Source organism: Pseudonaja textilis, chromosome 2, assembly GCF_049901715.1.
Source record: "Pseudonaja textilis isolate UNSWEBS1 chromosome 2, rPseTex1.2, whole genome shotgun sequence".
Taxonomy (NCBI): domain Eukaryota; kingdom Metazoa; phylum Chordata; class Lepidosauria; order Squamata; family Elapidae; genus Pseudonaja; species Pseudonaja textilis.
The window spans coordinates 184,767,517-184,789,880 of NC_141991.1; the positions used below are offsets into that span (position 1 = coordinate 184,767,517).

General features: G+C 39.9%; 1 protein-coding gene across 5 annotated transcripts in view; it reads right to left on the reverse strand.

The window, feature by feature from the left end:
* Window positions 1-22,364, reverse strand: part of CCDC171 (coiled-coil domain containing 171) — a 178,228-nt gene that overhangs the window by 132,491 nt on the left and 23,373 nt on the right. For all 5 annotated transcript variants that reach the window (XM_026718389.2, XM_087926588.1, XM_087926587.1 and 2 more), the window contains 3 exons: window positions 18,954-19,046; window positions 17,015-17,175; window positions 13,084-13,222 (listed from right to left, as the gene is read on the reverse strand). In XM_026718389.2, coding sequence (XP_026574174.2) covers window positions 13,084-13,222; window positions 17,015-17,175; window positions 18,954-19,046 — 393 coding nt within the window. The remainder of the gene's footprint in view (window positions 1-13,083; window positions 13,223-17,014; window positions 17,176-18,953; window positions 19,047-22,364) is intronic.

Here is a 22,364-nt window from a genome sequence, read left to right on the forward strand (position 1 = left end):
GCAAAGTCAGGCTTGGCAGAGCAGGGAAGAGGTAGAACAGGGGAGAGGGGGTTCAAAAGAAGACGAACGCTTACACCCTCTTCATGCAGGGAAGAATGGAGAAGAGAGCAACATGGATTGCATGGCTTATGAGGTAGGAAAGGGCCCTGATTCCCTTCACAAGGCATACCTAGGAATGGAGTTTAAAGGAGAGGCAGATGGGCGGGGGCGGTTGTCGGGAACAAACATTGAGTTTATCTAGTGTGGCTGCTTCTTATCTGAGTTCTTTGCATCTTCCCAACTGATTTGATCTACTGCCATGTTACTTCATTTCTGGAACTCCTTAACTTGCTCTGTTGGATTTATTACCTTTTTTTGCCTTGTTGGATTTATAATTTAAAGTTTTCTGTTTAGTTTAGTTTAGTTTACTTTATTGTCATTACACCTCATACAATGATATCAAACACCATCTTCAGTGCACATTGTGACCATGACCATGACCATGAAAATAAACACAAACACACATCCTTCACACTCCACACACTGAACCCAAACCCCGACACCGCACCAATACCGCACTATACAGCAGAATTCAAAAGAGCTACTGCCCTGGAATAGAAGTTGTTTTTCAGCCTATTTGTCCTTGTTTACATTTGGATGGAATATCTGCAGCCGAAGGCAGTTGCAGGTTCATGGGAGAGTTTTTCTCCAAAGCAGAGAGTAACCGAGACATTGGGGGCAAAGTTGGAGCTAATAAAGGGACTCATTCTTATTCTTTGGCTGTTGCCTTTGTGCCACGCCCCAGGTCATCACAGGCTGCTTATCAACATAGTAGTGTAGCTATATCCTCCCTTCCCAAAATATTCCACTTTCAAAAGGATAGGGTGAAAAGAAAATGGGATAACAGAAAACAAAAAGCAATTAGCTACACCAAAGATAATATAATTGTTAATCAATCATCACTTCATTGTTAATATCAAATATGGGTGACAGTACGGATTTAAAACAGATTTGCAGTGTCAGTCGATATGAAGGCCTTCTCCAGCTGCAGAACTATGTTTATTTATATAGTCCTCGACTTACAACCATTTGTTTAATGGCCGTTCAAAGTTACAACAGCATTGAAAAAAGTGACTCCCAAGTGGTCCTCGCATTTACAACCGTCGCAGCATTTCCATGGTCACATGATCTGCATTTGTGACCTTCCCAGCCGGCTTCTGACGAGCAAAATCAATGGGGGGAACCAGCTTTTGCTTAACAACCTTGTGATTCCCTTAACAACTGCAGTGATTCACTTAACAACCATGGCAAAAAAGGTGCTAAAATTGGGCACGACTCTCTTAACATCCAACTTATTTAGCAGCAGGAATTCTGGTCCCAGTTGTAGTCATCAGTCCATAAGCAACGGTGGTTTCACTCAGTCCCAAGTACAAGTCTACTATATAAGAATGGGACAAGATTCCAGGAAATTGGAAAAGAAAAACAGAAGGCTCTATTACAATACGTTTTTCTTTGACTTTTTTTTGTATTGTAGCTTTCTGTGTGTCTTAGGATTCTACCAACACACCTAAATTGTATCCAGGGTATTTTGGGGGGTTAGTACCAACAACACTCAAAGGATCCCATATTAGGGGAGGCTGCTATATATAGTCTACCTTCATGTGCAATTATCTAATCCAAGGTTTTCCCAACGTTGGCAATTTTAAGACCTGCGAACTTCAACTCCCAGAATTCCCCTGCCACCCATGCTGGCTGGGGAATTCTGGGAGTTGAAGATCAGGTGTCGTCCTAAAGCTGCCAAGAGTGGGAAATCTTAAATTATTCAAATATCTTATGGAAAGCTTTAAAAAAAATTCCACATACAAGACAGGAAAGTAAAACACAAAAACACCACAATGTCCTTGAAGCAAGCTAGAAGACAATTTCGATATCTAGAAGCACAGGTAGTCCTTGACATATAACAGTGCATTTAGTGACCATTCAAAGTTACCAATTTATGACTGTTTTTCACGGTTACGACCTTTGGAGCATCCCCATGGTCATGTGATCAAACTTCAGAACTTGGCACTTGGTTCATATTTATTATGGTTGCTGTGTCCCAAGGTCACGTGAACTCCTTCTCACAAGCAAAGTCAATGGGGAAGCCAGACTTGCTTAACAACCGTGTCCCTAACTTAATGATGGCAGTGATTCACTTAACAACTGTGGCAAGAAAAGTCGTAAAATGGGGCAAAACTCACTTAACAAATGTTTCAATTAACAACAGGAACTCTAGGCTTAATTGTGGTCATAAGTTGAGGACTACCTGTATATCTTTTCAGGAAGCAGCATGAATAAATGGCTACATTTGAATAAATGGCTACATTTCCTCAGAGATAAACTGCCTGCTCCATGTGCATCTTTTACATCTGCAAATAGCAATAAAGTTGTCACAAGCCCAGTTTATCTTAATTTTCTCCAAACTTTCACAGATATTTCATTATCATTTTGGATCTGCTGCCAAAACAAAATAAAGTTGTTTTTTTAAAGCAAAATAATAATAATAATCCCAGAGTTATACGCTCAGGAGACACTGCTGTATTAGTAAAACCATTGCACAAAACAAGATTACTTTTTGCCCTGGATATCAGTACAAAAGTTAGCTATGAATCGTATAATTTAGTAAATAAATATTTCCCCAAAGAATGATGGGGATAGCTAGCTTCATTTGCTGAGATGGGCCGTAGTACTGATAAAACCTTAAGCACTTTCTAAAACATGGAGAAATCTTGCCAACTATCCTCATCGTTTAATTTATATACCAGAACTAAATTGCAGATGTTATTTATTTTGGAAAATGAGCTTATTAGCATTATTAGAATTGCATATATCAATGTAATTGTATGGAGCTCTTTCAGCCAAAACAAAAATGTCTGGCATGTTATATAAAATGTGAAGTTTCTACTTTTTAACATAACCATCTATGAATATTTAGCAACTTATCTGAAGATGCAGCTCATGTATTTTTATCGTCAGAATCACTGCTTGGGATAGATTAGTGCTGATTGGCTGCGACTGATAAGAAAAGCTATGTGATGCTTTGCCCACAGGGTGGCACCACAAAAAGGCCGGCAGTGTTTTTAACATAGGTATCGGCAAACTTGCTCACTTGCAATATTGAATGAGCCATACGATGAAGGAATGACAGGCAATCATTAAGGAAGTGTTAACTTAACGAACTCATCTGCTGTACAGCAGCTGCTTGGCTTCCTATAACTCCATCTAATGCTGCATAAAGTGTGTTATTGATCACTGCAGCAAAGAAAGGGAAATTGGGCAATATTTTGTTCTAAGACTCTGGCATAGCTCCTCATGGATTATTTATCTGACTTGGAGAGAAATATTTCTGGGTTTAGTCTGGCTTTTCTACACTCAGAAGGTTGAATCTGGATTTGTCTGAAGGGCTCCGGAACCGGTACCTAAACACGGCTGCTTGCGAATATGCCCCCTTTAAACTTCCCTCTGTTTAGTCTCTCTTCCTTACCGCTTTTCATACATAACAGACGGACATTTTCTCTACTTCCTTGCATTCCCAATCCAACTCTCTGCGGCTGTGCAATTCATCCCTGACTTTGCCTCTACTTTAAAATCAATCTGCTTCCTAAATCTAACCCAAAATCCTAATGGACCATTAATCCATCGTGATTCAAATCCTAATCTGAGATCTTTACCTATTTCCACTTTGTGCACTTGGCTACCAGAAATTAGAGATGTTGGCAAGTAAGTGTGTGTGTGTGTGTGTGTGTGTGTGTGTGTGTGTTTAAGAATGTAAGGGTTTTTCGGGTTCATAAAGTACAATGGCACAGTGTGGGACTTGAAGTGTTGGACTAAAACTGAGGTGACCCAGGTTTAAGACAATTTTACAGAGTTCGTTTTCAGGCAAAATTAGGGATGAAATGATATGCATACTTCCTCAAACTCCTAGGACGAAACAGATGATACAAACCCAATAAATAAGTGTTCCTCTTAAAGGTTAAGTCTCCAAATGAGCACAACTCACTTTTTTTAAAAAAAAAAATGTCCCGTATAACTCTGATTCTCCTCACTGGCTCTTGAATGCGCAATTTCCCTTCCCACAGATTTTGACATTATTTCATTATTTATTTCCCAAGGTATACAATCTATATTTCTAAAGCACTTAGAAGGCCTTGCTTTGGGTAGCTGAATTATACATACAAGGTGGGATATCAAAAGCAATATTTTTTTATTTCAGCCATAAAAGAAAGGATCCTCTCTCTCCCTCCCTCTCAATCTCTGGTTGTTTGGGAAAGGACAAAATGGTCTCAGACCATTTATCTCTCAGCAAAAATAAGTGATTGAAAAGTGATGTGTAATCTCAGCTTTCTTTGCATATTTTTGTGCAGATTAAAGTGAACAGATGAGTTGGGGACGACAACTAAAACACACTGCTTCAGAAAACAATAGGGAACGGCCTAGTTACTTCTCATTGGTAACAAAAAACAACAAATCTTTACAACATGCATACACTAAATTATTTCCATCTCCAATGCTTATATGACAACTAGGAAAATACAAGGCAGTTGCAGTGTCAATGAATGAGTCTTAAAATATACATTATTGTGTGAAAGCTCACTGGGGGATTTTAAATTTTCATAATAGTACAGAGAATATTTGTTCAGCTTACTCTTTCTTTGCACACATACAAATTAACCAGCCCACCAGAGACTATCATAAAAGCAAGAGACACAGGCACCTTTCACTGAGAATATAGCTTGCTTTCAAGAAAGGACGTTCATTTTTCAGCAGAAATGATTTTTAAAAGATAGAAAAATAATATTCACCAACATTTTTAAAAAAAATTTAGACCAACTATGTGACAAGCTTATCCCTATCCAAATTGTTCAGACATAGTCAAATCCACCAGTATTTTATCCCAAATACTGCATTTATTATATCTATTTTGGAAGCACCCCTCATGCTAAATAACTGAACTGTTCTTGAACTTCTATGGTTATCTATTATTTTCTGTGGTTTCCAGAAAATATTGAATCTATTAATGCTTAAAATTGATAGCAGTTTCATTCTTACTTTAAAAATGCCCAGATAATATTTAATATTAACAAGGTAAATACCATTAAAATTGGATTATCAAATCAGCCAGGAGGAATGGCATTAAAAGTAAGCAAAAAAAAAAGACATCTTCCAGCAGAGTTACATTGATTAGCATAAATTAGCATACATTTCCAAAAAAGGGAAGAAAATAGGCAAACAAATCTGCACAAATTTTGAATTTAGTTCCTGTGGAAACTACAGACAGTCCTTGGCTTACAACAGCAATTGGGACTGGACTTTCTGTCGCTAAGTGACCTACTCATAAACTGAAATATGATGTGAAAGTTGCTTAATAAAAGAAATTCCAGCAATCCTGATTGTTATCATTAAACACATCACTGCAGGTCATTAATTGGAGATGTCATGTGGTTGCCATTTGGAACCTCCTGCCGGCTTCCCCATTGACTTTTGATGGTTAGAAGCCAGCAAAAAGTTTCAAACGTTGCCCATGTGCCCATGGGATATACTGCAATGAACTCCAAGGGCCAATCAAAGGTACCTCTTGTTTAAGCACCATCACAGGTTTGACCAGTTGAAAGTAGTAGAAACCGAGGACTACCTACAAAGAAAGTTTAGCCATGACTAACTGACCCTATTAATTTTCAGGCAGGCCTAAATTTAACTTAGGTAATTTGTTTCTAACGAGGTGTCTCTGGGCAGTAACCGGTTAGGTACCAATCATATAGCACTGCTATGTTTAATTTTGACCTCTGATAATCAGAGAAATAGTTGTGGTGGCGCAGTGGTTAGAATGCAGTACTTCAGACTACTTCTGTTGACTGCCGGCTGACTGCAATTTGGCAGTTTGGTTCTCACCAGGCTCAAGGTTGACTCAGCCTTCCAGCCTCCTGAGGTCGGTAAAATGAGGACCCAAATTATTGGGGGCAATATGCTGACTCTGTACACTGCTTAGAGAGGGCTATAAAGCACTGTGGAGCAGTATATAAGTCTAAGTGCTATGGCTATTGCTAATACTGGCCCAGTTAGAGCTATTAAGAGATCACTGTAATTTATAAGGTTGGCAGTAGTACAGATATAAATGGTTTTTTTAAAAAAACAACAACTATAAAATAAATAACTGGGTGAAAGAGGAATCCAAAATATTTTTGTCCTCTAAAACTTGCCTATTGATGCAAGCTACATCTTATTTATATCTACATCTCTTTTTTTTTCTTTAGCAGCATAAATTCTCAGTCTTCTGATCCAACTTGCCTAACTTCAATAAGGCTCTTCCTTATAACTTTATGCATCCTAAAACAAAGACATGATCGCTCACAATTCTGAGGACTCGTTTTTAGCAGAAGCCTCTTGGGAAATGTATTTAAATACTTCCAGCTGGAAGAGTTTTCAAGTGTCATTGGCTCTACAGATATACACACACAAGATGGACACATCTATACATGATTTGGAGGCTGTGTGGGGACAGTGCCAATTCCCAGTGCTGATCCCTGCTAGCACACGCAGCAATCTGGGAACTATCAGAATAAGTGCAAGCAATATAATCAAGACCAGCAACGGCTGTGCAAAACTCCCAGGCTACATCGGATAATCCTCCCTTTCTAGCTGTCACTTCCAATACTGAACTAAGTCAGACACGAGAAAAGCTGCTTGCTGGACAACCCTTCAGAGATCACAATTGGTAACGGCCGCACAGCATAAGCTTCTCGCATTCGTGGGATGATCATGGGAAAAGCAGGGAGAGGGGAAAAAAAAAAAAACCCTAGTCCAGACTTCTACTCAAATACCATACACAAGGGAAGGATCATAGTTTGAGAAAAATGTGGCAATACTAAAATGGGGCCTCCCCAAAAACTTAAATTCTAAGACTGTCTCCTAATGTCCTATAGGAAGGAACATTTCTGGGCAATTTGTTTTCCCGCAGATTAATCAAAGACATCAGGTGTTGTTGTTTTTCCTGACAGTCACCCCCCCCCCCAATTTGTTACCTTCTATGGGAGATCATGGTTTTTGTGTTCCCAAAATTTGGGGCGGGGACAACCATTTCTTGTGTTCCTGAATAACAGGTATAATCTGATACAAACAAATATACAATAACACCTTGCTCTGTCTGCAAATTCCATTCTGAGAATGACTTTGATCTGCTGCAGATTTCAAAGCCTAGTTGGTGCACTTTCTTGTTTCTTCCCTACCCTCTTTTTAAAACAGTGCTAGGTCTTCTGCTTGGGAGAGATTAAAAAGAAGAGTGTAAAATTCATGCCTTAATAATACATATATTAGGATAGATCAGGGATGTCCAACTTGATTTCACGGAGGGCCGCATCAAGATTGTGTTTGACCTTGGGGGGGCTGAGGGGGTGTGGCCAGGATGAGCGTGGCCAGCTTGACGTCACTCGTATCGGGGCACCTGTGGTGGCCCGGGCAGGGCTGGGGGATCTATTTTGGCTAGCAGAGGACTGCGGTAGGCTTGGGGATTTTCAAACTAGCTTGAGGCCCACAGTTGTTTAACTCTGAAGAAAAGTACTACTAAAGGGAGAGGAAGCTTAGTAAAAAGATCAGCAACTCTCAGACGCTGAAGATTCTGCCTCTATTTTATTGAGCACCTCAGATTAGATGAAAATTCCTTCAGAAGAGGAACTTTTTTGCCTAGTCTGCAGAGACAACAATATTAGTGATAATTATGTCTTCCAAGGAAGGGTATTGGCACCCAGAGCCATTTGTGCAGACACGCAAGCCCCAGCCGAACTTATCTTCACTGCGCATGCACATGCCACCCTGATGATTTTTTGCCTGTTTGAGGCCGTTTTCGCCCTCCCGGAGGCTCAAGGGAAGCCTCTGCATCCTCAGGAGGCTGAAAAACAGGCCTTCCGGAAATACCGGAAGTGCCGAAATGGGCCCATTTTCAGCCTCCTGAGGCTCCAGAGGCCTCTGGGAGGGCGAAAACAGCCTCAAACAAGCCGAAAATCAGCTGGGAGGCGCACACATGCACAGTGCAGGTAAGGGGGGCAAGGGTGTTGTGACGTATGTGCAGGGGGAACACATTGAATTGTGAGTGTCAGCACGTGCACACGCACGCTATCTCTCTCTCGCACACTTTCAGCACCCCACAACAAAAAGGTTCTCCATCACTGCCACAGACAAATCCCCAGAACTGTGAGAGTCTTCCACATATATCTACCTGCCTCAGTTTACCCAGAAAATGACCAAACAGCTTCAGAGTGTACTGTATATAAGGGAGGAGACATTTCTGGAGATACTTTGGTCCTAAGCCATTCACAGTTTTTAAAAACTAACATCAAATCTTTGAATTTCACCCTGCAATGGACTAGTAGCCAATATACTACTTTTAGAGCACTATGGTAGTATGAAATGATTATATCAATTTTGAACTCTTGGAGGAAATGCAAGTTGTAATTTAACTAAGTGAATACATTGTTGACTCTGTATTTCTGAAAATGTTTTAAAGGTAATCTTGTGTCCAGACTCCAACTAGGCAATTGCCAGAATGCCTAATCAGTGAGTGGTCCTTGGTGCTCTCTGAGCTTGCAGATGTTTCATTATCCGAACTAGGTAACATCATCAGTGCTAGCAGGGAGTGGGGCTTGTTCTCATGTTATATACTACTGCATTGTCCTCTCAGTGTGGGTGAGAGTAGTGCGTATATCCATGAATACCAACTAATAGTATGAAGACATGATGAAAACTCCTTAATTTCACAGCAGATGGACACATGTAACCATAGGTTCAACTAGGAACTATGACCAGCAAGTCCAAATGAGCTAGAGAATTTCTGGAAGCCTGGCACTCTTAACAAATCAGTCATCGACATGCACATAGACATAAACAACATTTATGTACCATTCAAAAAAAAAAATCAACAAGCCAAAAAGAGAACAGAAAGACCAAAACATTTTTCCACCAGCAATCAACACCCAGGTGAGCATAGATTAACACCAAGATTAACATTAGACAATCAATCAAAAGCTGTCAAACAAACTAATAGTGAACAGCCCAACCAAAGAACCCACAAAATCATTTCCATCAACTCCAATACAGTGAGCCACTAGAATATAAAATGAGAACACACCCACTGTCTACTACGGTAGCACTGATAATGTTATCTAGTTTGGGTAATGAAATGTCTGCAAGAAAACAACCAAGCTCAGACAGCAATCTCTACCTACAAGGCCATGTCTGTCCCAAAATGTGAACGTGAATGAAGTGGATTTAGAAAATTAGCCTTCAAGCCCAATCTCCAGGTTGTTTGCAACCATTTATCCAGCTTATTTCTAGGTGTAGGATTAAATAGTTTATTTAATGTAATTACTTTATTATTTGAAGCAATTGAAAATGGACCTTGGAATGAAGCTCTCTTCCACTTCAGTTCTTCCCATTCGTTTTACTAATAGCCATCACAGCTTATTAACCAGTTAGAATTTAGTGTTAGGCAAAAGTAACAAGAGTAAATGCATATCCTCTAATCGTGGTCAAATCACCTATAGAAAGATGGACAAGTATTTAATCCTGTGGCCTAATTATTTCTTTCAACCATATTTTAGGGTTGCATTAGAGTCTGTCCGAGCCCTTGGCAATGCAAATACGGCGTGAAACACATTTTAATCCCTAAAAGCAAAAGTTACAATAAATAAAGAGATTCAATTTCATATACGGTGGATGATTACAGTGAACCACTTATCAAACAACTTACTGCGTGGAGTTTCTAAATGAAATATGAAATCTCTGTGGAAGGTACACTTCAATTCAACCAGGATGAATTTTGTAGCCAGTATGCATATGAGGTCAGACTAGATAATTGTAATAGTCCCCTAACTGGTCTTAAAAGTATATGAATTAAAATTGCTTCCATACTTAATAGTCTAGAAGCTGCTAAAGGGTATCCAAATTATGGTCAGTGAATGAGACCACAAAGAGGTTTAATACCAGTTGGGGCAGATAAAATAGCAAGAGAGCACATAATAAGTTTTGATCCACAGAAGGTTCTTGAAAATGGAGAAGTGCATTTAAGTATTTTCCAACAATGAATCTACTTGAGGTTTCCATTGTTCAATTTAAAGTTTGAACTTTTTTTTCCCAACAAAGCAAGAGAGTACATTGTTTTTTTCTCTCGTCAAATCAGAATTAAAATGGAGTTTACTGCTTTCATAGCATAGCAAGAGATAGCATGGTGAAAGAACTGATATGCAAATCGAGGAAAGCTTATTTAAGAATAATAATCTTAAAGTCATGTTCTGTTAAGGTCCAAGAACTGAGAGGTATGCTAGGATTTGAAAGGAATAGACTTAAACTAGGGTGAATTGCCCAAAGGGTTTTTTTTTTTTTGAATTAATATTAATGTTAACAGCTTCCATTTTTTTCTTTTTTATTCTTTTTAGTGCTGATTACTCTTTATTTTTTTAATTATATATTTACTAAAATGACTATTAAAACCCTTACTTATTTAATGTCTAATGAAAGTTGTTCCTTGAGTGTTTTTTCAATTGTTTTAAAACAGAGCAATAGTCTGAAAAATGGCCAATTTTTAAACATGCAATTATAGGTAGAAACAGTACAAAACCAATGCAGTGAAATGTAATCCAAAATTTAGCTATAAAATCTAAGGAAAAGATATCAAGAAACAAAGATTTAAGTATCAAGGACTTCAAAGTCTCTTTTATTTTCAGTTCATTTCTACGTGAACATGGAGCCACAGAATACTTACATTCATAGTATCTAGTTTAATTTAGAGAATTATTATTGACTATTGAATAATTATTGTTGTTGTTGTTGTTGTTGTTGTTATTTAGGTATGTGGAAAAAACCTACAATCTAAATGTGAAGTTGTAGTGGGAAAAACAGAATGCTCAAAAAAAAACTCTTTCCATCTATTTGGTCATACATGTCACCTAATTGGAAAGAACCTCTCTTAATATTGAAAAACATAATCATTTGATGAAGCAAGAAAGGCCGAGGACAGTCAAAAGGAAATATGTCTTCCCCAGTGGTGGGTTTCCAAATTTTTTTCTACCGGTTCTATGAGAGCGCACTTCATGCATGCGCACAGGGCTCAAAAACCGTCCTCTGTGTCAACGGTGGTGGGATGAGCTGGGGTTTTTTAGCTCAGATGAGGCATGGCAATCCGCTCTGCTGCATGAATCAGCTAAAAGACAAGGGAATTTAGGAGACGTATCTGTGGGGCCAGGGCCAGCCAGAGGTGGTATTTGCCAGTTCTCTAAACTACTCAAAATTTCCACTACCGGTATGCCAGAACCAGTCCAAACCAGCTAAATACCATCTCTGGTCTTCCCACATTACTGACTTAATCAATGGAATTCACTATTGCAGGATGCAATGGTAGCTATCAAGCTGACTTGCTTAAAGTCATTAGGCAAATAAGGCAGTGTGTCAAACTGGTGGCCTGTGGGCTGGATTTGTCATGCACAGGCCATGCCCACCCCAGCTCCACCAAGGGAAAAAAATGTCACGATATGTCATGTGACAGCAACGAGTTTGACACCTGTGCAATAAGGTATAAAGCTATCAGCGACTACTTGTTATTTCTACAATAAAAAGTAGTTTTTTTTCTTCTCATACCAGCAACTACAAAACATTAAGAAGAGGTAGCTCCTACCCTTTTTTAGGTTCTTGGTAGGTAGATGGCTAGCTATTACAGGAAACAGAATATTGGATGAAAAAAGGCTCCCTTTACTAGCAAGCCCTATTTTGCAAGCTAATTGATAGGAAATTTTTAAAAAAGTGATATTGAGAATACTATGTAGAGCAGAACGCCTTTCCTTCCTGGTCAGTTGATGAAATGCAGCTGTTTCACAGGTGCTGTTTAAGTAGCCATTGCGTATTTCATTTTAAGACCCTGAAAGGATCTGGATCCATAGCCATATTTAACAGCCATTGCACACACCTCACAACTAGATTTGGTACCTGATGACATGTAAAAAGTGTCCACAGTTTGGGATAAGATGAAGAATTTGGATTCCACACGGTGATGGTTAAAAGAGGTCACAACCCACTTGCAGTAGAACACTTTAAATTAAAACACTTTTTTTCATACTCCCAAGAATGCATTCACATAGCCTGAAAGACTAAATTCCAGATCAGTAGATCAACTCTCTTTGTTCATCTCTTTGGTGCAAACCAATCGTAGATTCTTTGGCAAAACCAATACAAACTTTAGAACAGCCACATTCAGATTCAGGAGAAGTTTATTTTGAGGGTAAAATATGAAAATTGAAAGGCTAGGTTCAGTGATCAGGCAGTTTCATGAGTAGTGTATCTATAGAATGCAAAGAGTTGTATAACGCAACAACTCAGAGAGCAACGTGGAACTCCTTCTGAAATATCTATATCCCTTTCTTCCCTAATTACAACATCTATTTTATTGGTCCTTAATGGATGTTGTCAAATTATACACTTATACCAGGAGTGTCAAAATCAAGGCCTGTGGAATGGATCCAGCCCAACGGTGTGCTTAGATTTGGCCCATGGAGCTGCCCTGGAAACAGTGGCCCATGGTGCCTCTGCCAGTGAAAATGGAACCCAGGAGGACTGCAGGCGGGCTGCAGGACATCGAGCTGGTCACACCCACCCTGGTCATGCCCACTCAGCCCCCCTCCCGAGGTCAAACACAATCCTGATGTGGCCCTCAGTGAAATTGACACCTCTGACTCATACTCTCAAGCTGGCCATAGTTTGAACCTGTTCACTTAGGAATTGTGTTACTTCAAGAACAGATTTGGCTACAAGTCTGATACACATATCCAAAGGGTATCTTTTAAATCAAGGGTGTCCAACCTTGGTAACTTCAAGACCTGTGGATTTCAACTCCCAGAATTCCTAAACTGGCTGTGGAATTCTGGGAGTTGAAGTCCACAAGCCTTCAAGTTGCCAAGTTTAGACACTTTTTAAAAATGCTTTTTTTTAATAGAAAGGTACTCCTCAAGAAAAGAGAAAAGAATATAGCAATAAACATAGCATGTTCGCACCAATAATAAAGGAAATGCCTCAGGGTTTCTCTCTTACCAGAAGAAGTTCAGCCTGTAATTCTTTGTAACTTTTTTCATTATTCTGGAGTGTCTCAGAGAGGTCTTTAATTACTTTCTCCTTTTCTTCTATCTCTTCGTTTAGCTGCTCATTTGCAGCTAGATGCTCCCTTTGTAATCTGAAAAGATAGACCAGCATTTTTCAAAAGATTTAAATTTGTTATATATTCTTCTCCATGAAGCAACAATACATCTACCCTACGCTACCATTTTATTAACATTGAGAAAACCAGGAAAAAAATCTAAAGAAATGCTGAGAGAGATATCAATAGACACACGTGCTGCAGTCCTAACCCAATAGACACTTGTGGCTAACCTTTTTGGGCTCCTGTGCTGAAAATTGCATGCGTGCTGGCACTTACTCACATGCCAGCACCCAGAAGGCAATGTGCACCCCCCACCCCCCTCTGTGCATCTGCACACAATTCCCCCCACTGTCCCCTTACCTGCACTGCACATGCGCACGCCTCCCAGCTGATTTTCAGGCCTTTTTCGGCCTCCCAGAGGCTCGAGGGAAGCCTCTGCAGCCTTAGGAGGCAGAAAAATGGGCCTGTTTAATCACTTCCGGTATTTCCGGAAACACAGGAAGTGATGAAACAGGCTTGTTTTTTGGCTGGGAGGCATGCGCATGTGCAGTGAGGTACGTTTGCCTGGGGCTCGCATGCCTGCACAAATGGCCCTCGGTGCCACCTGTGGCACGCGTGCCATAGGTTCGCCATCACGGCTATCAGGTGTTATTATTTATTTAGCGTATAGCACATCCTACATGGACTAGCAATATACAGTATATTGGGGTGGGACATTATTTTATTATTTTTATTTCTCTTATCTACTGTTTTTACATCTTTGTAAGCCACCTTGACTCGCCATGCACGGATGGGCAGCAATATAAATTTTCTAAATAAAATAAACATTAACATTTCTATAGGGTGAATTGGGCAGAACAGGTCAATAGATGTGGTACCATTTATCTATTTCAATAATCCAGTACATCTTCTGAGAATAGTCAAATTCAGGTTATTTAAACTCAGTGAGTGGCATCAAATATATTTGGCTAGCGAAAAGATAAAATCTGAAAGACAGATAGCCTTCATTTAAGTGACTGTTTAAAGCAGGCTTGTCAAACTGGCGGCCCACAGGCCGGATACATCACTTGCAGGCCACACCCACCCCGGCTCTGCAAAGGCAAAAAAATATCATAATACATCACATGACGCGATCAAGTCTGACACCATGGTTTAAAATTAAAATGGCATTGAAAAAAGTGACTTATGATCATTTTTCCCCACACTTATGACATGGCAGCTTCCCCATGGTCACATGATCAAAATTCCGATGTTTGGCCATTGGTTCACATGAACCAATATTTATGACGGTTGCAATGTCCTGGGGTCATGTGATCCTCTTTTGTGACCCTCTGACAAGCCAAGTCAGTGGGGAAGCCATATTCACTTAACAACCACCTTACTTATTTAATTTCTAAACTAAGTGAGGTAGGGATCAAGAAACATCTTATATAGGCTTATGTATTCTTGTCTATAAATCAGATGTGGAAATTCTAATATTTCTTTCCCAGGTGTTGCTATAATTACCACTACACTGAAAGTATCCTGGAGTCTGTACACTAAGTTCTCTCCTTCTCTTTTGGTGGGTTTAGGAAGGGTTTCGCTAACAGGAAGATCTCTCCTCAAATCTTGCTCCTAGCTATAGTAGCAAACTCTGCTGCTGGAAGTTTTTCCAATATCCAAAGAAAATTGAAGGAAAGAGAAATTTGTTTAAAACGTCAGGTTCCACTAAACCGCAACCGAACAAACCACCAAAGAACACAGTCCTGGGCCAAAATGGCATTAACTCGTTGCGGAACCACGGCACGAACTGACATGCAATAAATGAAATAGAGTCAGGGCTACCCATCCAGTGCTCCCCACCACCTTTTAAGCATGCCCATCAGCCCCACCCAGCCACACGCGCAGCCCCCACCGTTTCTCACGCGAAAACCAGTACACGGTCAGGAAATCATTAAACAGTCCACACTGAGTGGCCTGTAGGCGCCTACAGCTGACTCGACTGCTTCGCAGCTGTGAATTCAGCGGTGCAGGCACCCTCTCTGCAGCTCAAGTATTCCAGCTGCTTCAGAAGGAGCATTTTTACCCGGGTCCAGTCCCAGTAAGAATGGCGTGGTAGTGGTGGCCGTGGTAGTACGGCCGTGCAGCTCTCTTGAGATGGCCCAATATTCTTCTTTCCCCCCACCCCAGAAATGGCAGCCCTGATGCATCAGGGCTGACATAAAGAATAAGAAGCAGAAAGTGAGGGGAAAAGCAACCATTATCAAGCCTTGCTACCTTTCTGCATTACCAACATGAATCCAGAAAGATTAACATTGTGTTCTTCTAGTGAAAGAATTCACACAGACCTTCCTACACCTGTGAGACTGCTTTGATGTATTGCAGTAGTGAAATGCCAAGGATATTCTGATAAAAAGACAGCAACCATTTGGCACATTAGTTACATAAAGGAGAATTTTTATGTTGTTGTTTTTTTAATTTCCACTGCAATATGCATATCCATCGTTTAAGTGAATATTCAAAGAATTCTGGGACAACATACTGAAAATTATTAACAGATCCACTTAGAAATCTAAGAATCAATAAATCATATTTTGTTTGAAGCTTGAAATCAACATCCTGGAAGAGAACAATCTGATCAATAATTTACGAGTGATGTAAGAAAAAAATGGTGTTTGATATTATCTATGAAATATTTTATCTGGTCTATTTGTAATAAGAGTAAAATAACATGGAGGGAATTGATAGTATCTTTTTAATAGCAGATACGTTAAAGAAAGAATTCTGTAAGATAATTTCTAGTGTGCGGTGAGGCCATTTTTTAAAAAATAAGACAGAAATATTCAGAAATATTTACTCAATATGTTCTCTAATGTACATTATTGCACTTTTTATTTTCTATATTTCCCAGTTCTGACCTGGCATGAATTAACTTAGTCCTTCTCAAACTCTTCCTACAAGCAGGAAGAGGATCCCTTTTAACATTCCTAAGTGAGGGAAGGAGGGAGGGAGGAGGGAGGGAGAGGAAAAAAGGAAGAAAGGAAATGTTTTAAACACTGATCTGAGTTCTCATTTTGCGCATTTACTCCATCAGGAGTAGTCAATTATAGCCTTTTTAGGATGAAGACTAACTCTCTATATATCTATGTGTGTGTATATATATATATATATATCTTTAAAGTTTATTAATACAATTGTTGTATATTTTCAAATATTAATTTAACTAACATTTATTGCTTTTTAGGGAACTAACTATTGCCCCAAATACTCAACATTGTGCCATCCAATTTTAGTATCGCTACAAAAGTCATTCCAAAGGCTGGGTATCAGAGAATGTATCAGAGAATCAATCAAGCTTTGGATCATTTTCCTCACTAAAAAAAAGAACAAGTATAATATTTTGACTCATTTGCTTAATTGGCATCTCTTTATATTGTTTTAGAACACATGTGTAGAACCTATCACCTTTTAGTCACCTTTATGCTGAAATACTGAAAATTTCCAAAGGTCTCACAAACTGTTCAGCGTTGCTTTAAGCACTGAACAATCTACAAGTTAAACCAAAACACTTGGCAGAAATATTGCAGCCTAAGTTTTCAAAGGGATCCATAGGCATGGAATTCTTTTAGGATGGTGAAAATGACCACACAGAAGCCAAATGACACAGCAACTCCATTAACTCCATACCACATCACCCGCTTAAAGTGACCGTCTATTCTGTGCTGTGTGACCAATTCCCATGGGTGGGGCAGGCAGATGAGTATTTTGTGGAGTGGGTCAGTCTTTCCCCTCAAGAAATACCAATTCTCAGTGCGGGGGGGAGAGGGGGCGGGGAGCCACACTCACGTGCTGAATTTTTCCAAGCTCTCATGAGCATTACGCTTCTCTCTCTCGTAGGCGTTTTCTACTTCTCTAAATTTGCTTTTGAACATTTCCAACTCAGAGATTGCTTCTGCTTGGCTGGCCTTCTCCACTTGCAAAGCTCCTTCAAGGTCTCGGATCCGGAGCTGCAAAAATCACAGGAAGACAACAATCAAGACTACGAACTTCGCTCTGCGTCAGATCAAAGCGAGGCCAGACCAAATGGGTAGGCCAAAATCATTCCGCGCATAGAGAGAAAGAGATTTTATGTACATATAAAGCCAGGGTAAGTGTAGCTTTTCACCCACCCGATCACCATAGTTAGGTAAAAGAAATACTGGCTACGATGAACTGGGATTAACGCTGACAGGCAATCACAATGTGGTTAAGGGAATGGGTGAAGTCAGGGTCATGTATAATCTTCTCCAATCCCAATTGCCCAATCAGAGTGAGCTTTTGCTGCCCTTAACCATGACTCTGTTGGAGCATGATCAATAGAAAAATCAAAGCGCTGAGACATAATACACCAAAGTGCAAACAGTTCGAAACATTTGAAAAGAATCATATGGATCCAACAGATTCTAAACGGGAAAAAAAAAATGAGAAAACTGATGGGGAAAAAATGCCTATCGGCATTGCTTAGCTTTTCCTTGGTCAGGAAATGAACATCTTTCTTAGTTATTATTGGATAAACAGTGCACAAACAATTTTCCCATTAGACTTTAGGCTGGTGTTTTGTACATTGTTCTAGTACTTGGCGGTGAGGCAAAAGATCTCAGTGATATAAATTACTTAGGACACAGGTTTAAACACATTCCTTCACAGGGCCTTGGTTCAGAATTTGACAAGAGAACTGAGAAAGCACGTAGAATCAACATGGCAAGCTTCTCAGATTTATTTGCTTGGAAACATATACATTTCATGACTGCAGTGGAAAAGAGACATGGTATCCTTTGGGCATCATTTTGCCTTGGTAAATGTAGTCCGTAATCCCTCTAGATTCATAGAACATAGAATAATAGAGTGTTGGAAGGGACCTCAAAGGTCTTCTAGTCCAACCCCCTGCTCAAGCAGGAGGCCCTGTATCATTTCAGCCCAATGGTTGTCCGTTGTGAAAGCACCCAGAAGCTATTCCATTCTCTTGCTACTTTCTGCAGATCAGCCTTAAGAAATCAGTTCAGTTCCTAGACTTGAAAGCAGGATGTGCAGCTAGTTACAGAACTTGAATTATGAGGGTTCTGCTTCAGGATGAATTTTGAGATCATCGGAGGAAGGCAAACAGACAAAATGATGAAAAATAACTTGTCACTATTTACCACCCTTGAATAGCAATAGCAATTGAACTTAGACTTATATACCACTTTACAGTGCTTTACAGCCTTGTCTAAGCTGTTTACAGAGTCAGAATATTGCCCCCAACAATTTGGGTTCTTTATTTTATCCACCTCGGAAGGATGGTAGGATGAGTCAACCTTGAGCCTCGTGAGATTTGAACTGCCAAATTGCAGACAGTCGGCAGTCAGCAGAAGTAGCTTGCAGTACTGCACTCTAACCACTGTCCCACTGTGGCTCATGTTACTTTACAGATTTAATCTTAGGAGAATAACTGCTGATCCAGTCTGGTATGATGACCAGGAGGCTACATCAATTTAGGAACCACTCCAGGATGTTTAAACTTCACTTTGCCTTGCCGACTGAGGCATAAAACCCTCCAGTTGTCCAGCATGTTTTATTTTGTTAGTTAACTGGCTACAAACCAATTGTCCAAATACTTTCGAGGAATTTTTCTTTAAAGAGGACCACATTTTATCCATACACAAAAATGACATTAAATGTAAAATATTTAAACCTGTGCTAACCATCCAGGTGTGCAAAGAGCCTGCAATGCACTTATTGGTTCCATATGGTGCTTTTCTTAATTTACCTGAATGATTTCAGAATTAAATTTGGATTCCAGATGTGCCGCCCTCTCAGCCTCAATGTTTTCCTCCAGTTTTTTTACTCTGGCCATAGCTAGCTGTTAAAAAAAAAGTTAAAAAGTTAAAAAAAAAGTTAGCAACACAGACACACACACATCTACCTCAAGTGCTTCTCGAAACTCTCAGCTTAAAAGTACTGCTAACATCGATCCAAACTTTGCTCAGCTGCGTTGGCTTCTAACTACTTCCAGATTGATTCATGTTCTGTGAAGTTTTACAAGGGCCACATTCAGCATACCTAAGTGAGCTTCTTCTCAGATATAAATAACCAGGTATTTGTTTCATAAGAACTTTTATTGCCTGGAGGTATTCTCAGTGGGTGGTGCCATAAAAGTAGAATATTCAGAATCCAGGATCCTACAAATATTCTGCTCACAAACTCCTTTGAATCTACTCCATTTTAAAAGGCTATCAAGGGTTCCTTATTTTGCTTAAGTTTGGCCTCTAAATCACGGGTCTCCAACCATGGCAACTTTAAGCTTTGCTGGCTGGGGAATTCTGGGAGTTGAAGTCCACCAAGGTTTAAAGTTGCCAAGGTTGGAGACCCTTGCTCTACATGGTTGTGACACTTTCTCCTCTGTGGCCATGTTTTTAAATCTCTCAATTTCTATTTTTTTAAAGTATAAATTGGGTTATAATTAATACCGGTGCAAAACTATTCAGAAAGGACTTTCAGAGAACCAGTAAAATGGCCTTGAAATATACACTTCACCTCAGCAGGATGGCCAAAGCGTCGATTGCCCTTCAACCCGTACAGGTAAGTTCTCGACTTATGGCCACAGTTGAGCCCAACATTTCTGTAGCTAAGCAGGACAGAGGCTAAGCAAGCTTTGTCCCATTTTACGACCTCTCCTGCTACCGTCGTTAAGTGAATCGCTGCAGTGGTTCAGTTAGTTAACACATTTGTTAAATAAATCTGGCTTCCCCATTGACTTTGCTTGTCAGAAAGTCACAAAAGATGATCCCATGTCCCTGGGACATCACCACTGTCATAAAAACATGCCAGTTGTCAAGTGTTCAAATTCTGATCGCATGACTAAACAAATGGTCATAAGTTGAGGACTTCCCATGCGCTCATGACATATAACAGTTCTTGTATTGACTACTCTGGCTGTTTTGACAGGACGCTGCTTTTAGATCCTTTCAACAATCATTTTGAACAGTTGCTTCCGTGAAATACACCTCGAAATGATTTCCACAGCCTCAATAATAAACCCACACTGGATACGGGTAACCCTTATTGAACAACATTCAACGACTGTTCAAAGTTATGACAGTGCTGAATGGGGAGAGGACGTATGACAGGTCCTCATTCTCACAGCCATTACAGCATACCCACGATCACATGACCATGATGAGCCATGGTGGCGTAATGCAGTACTACAAGCTACTTCTGCTGACTGCCTGCAATTTGGCAGTTCAAATCTCACCAGGCTCAAGGTTGACTCAGCCTTCCATCATTCTCAGATGGGTAAAAGGAGGACCCAGATTGTTGGGGGCAATAGACTGACTCTGTCAACCGCTTAGAGAAGGCTGGAAAGCACTGTGAAGCGGTATATAACTGCTGTTGCTATAATCTGGGTGTTCCTCGCCCGAGTGACAGTTATGACACTGCAGCATCCTGCAGTCGTGATTCCCCCATTTGAGACCTCCACTGCTGACTTCCAACAAGCAAAGTCAATGGGGAAGCCTGCAGGAGGTCACAAACGACAGATCACGTGACCGCAGCACACTGCAACCGCACAGGATTTGCCAAATGAAGGCAAATGGAACTGCCGCAATGACGTAAGTTGGTGTAGTCATGTTAACATCAAGCTTCACAACCAGGCTGCTTAGCAACAAAGTTGCCACTCTCAATTACTATCTTGAAGTGATGGCTACCTGTATTCTGGTAGAAAGTCTAACAAAGAGATAAAACAGGACAGAACAGAATAACAGAGTTGGAAGGGACCCTTGAGGTCTTCTAGTCCAACCCCCCTCTGCCCAAGCAGGACCCTATACCAGGGGTAAGGAAACTTGGCTCTTTTATCACTTATGGACTTCAACTCCCAGAATTCCTGAGTGAGCCATAAAAGGTTCCCCATCCCTGGCCTACTGGTTTTTCACTTGTGGGGGAAATCAATTTTTGACTTGAATGGGACTGTTTCATATATTAAATGTAGGGCATGTTCTTTATATTCCTAATATGTCCTCCATTTGTATATTAAACAGTCCCATTCAAGTCAAAAATTGATTTCCCTCACAACTAAAAAAACCAGTAGGCCAGGGATTGGGAAACTTTTATGGCTCACTCAGGAATTCTGGGAGTTGAAGTCCATAAGTGATAAAAGAGCCAAGTTTCCCTACCTCTGCCCTATACCATTTCAGGCAGATGGCTGTTCAGTTTCTCCTTAAAAGCCTCCAGTGATGAAGCCCACACAACTTCTGAAGGCAAGCCCTTCCACTCCTCACTGTTAGGAAATTTGTCTTCAGTTCTAGGAGCCAGGAGCTAACAAATGAATAAAGAGGCTTTTACTACAAAAATCCACATTTCTGGAGTAAATTGCTTAAACATTTATTCCTAGTTTTTCTTTGGGAAAAAAAAATAAGATTCGGTAGCTCTTTTAAAAGAAAAGGGTAAACTGTTCTGACACTGATTTGTCTGAAAAGGTATAGGGTTTCCTGCCTAAGCAAGGGGTTGGACTATAAGACCTCCCAGGTCCCTTCCAACTCTGTTATTCTATATTCTGATAATATCTATACTAGTTAAAACATAGTTGTGTAAATACATTAAGACCCATTATTTCTTCCAGCACCTAATGGTACCATCAACATCAAGACACCAGAGAAAAAAATAAAGACTTATCCATAAAGTCAATGCAGAAGTTGTTAGGCAGCATGTGTTAACTCCAGTAAAAAGAATGTCTGGTAGCCAGGAGGGGTATTTTTTATTTACAACACATTTCACTTTTATAGGATTTGGGCAGGTAAATAAATCAAATTGGGATTCCAGTTCCAGATAACTGAGCTGGTAGCATCTCAATTCATAAAACATAATAACCTAATAATTTATTCAGACTATAAATTCTTATCTCCTCCCCATAAACTTTTAAAAGATTTCCTTCATCTCATGTTTTGGATTATGTTTATTTAATAAGCCCATAGATAATAAAAAGCTACATGACAAAACCAAAAAGAAAAAGTAGCAAAAATTAAGCCAAGAGAGTGTGAAAATCTGGCCTTACGCCAAGAAGTGCAAATTGCACGTCAGCCGCTTTCTGGTTTTAATAGAGATAAGGGGGTCTGAAAATGTATAGGCTGAAAAAAAATAAAATAAAATTGAGGAACGAAGGATACAGAGATTACTGTTAAATGGT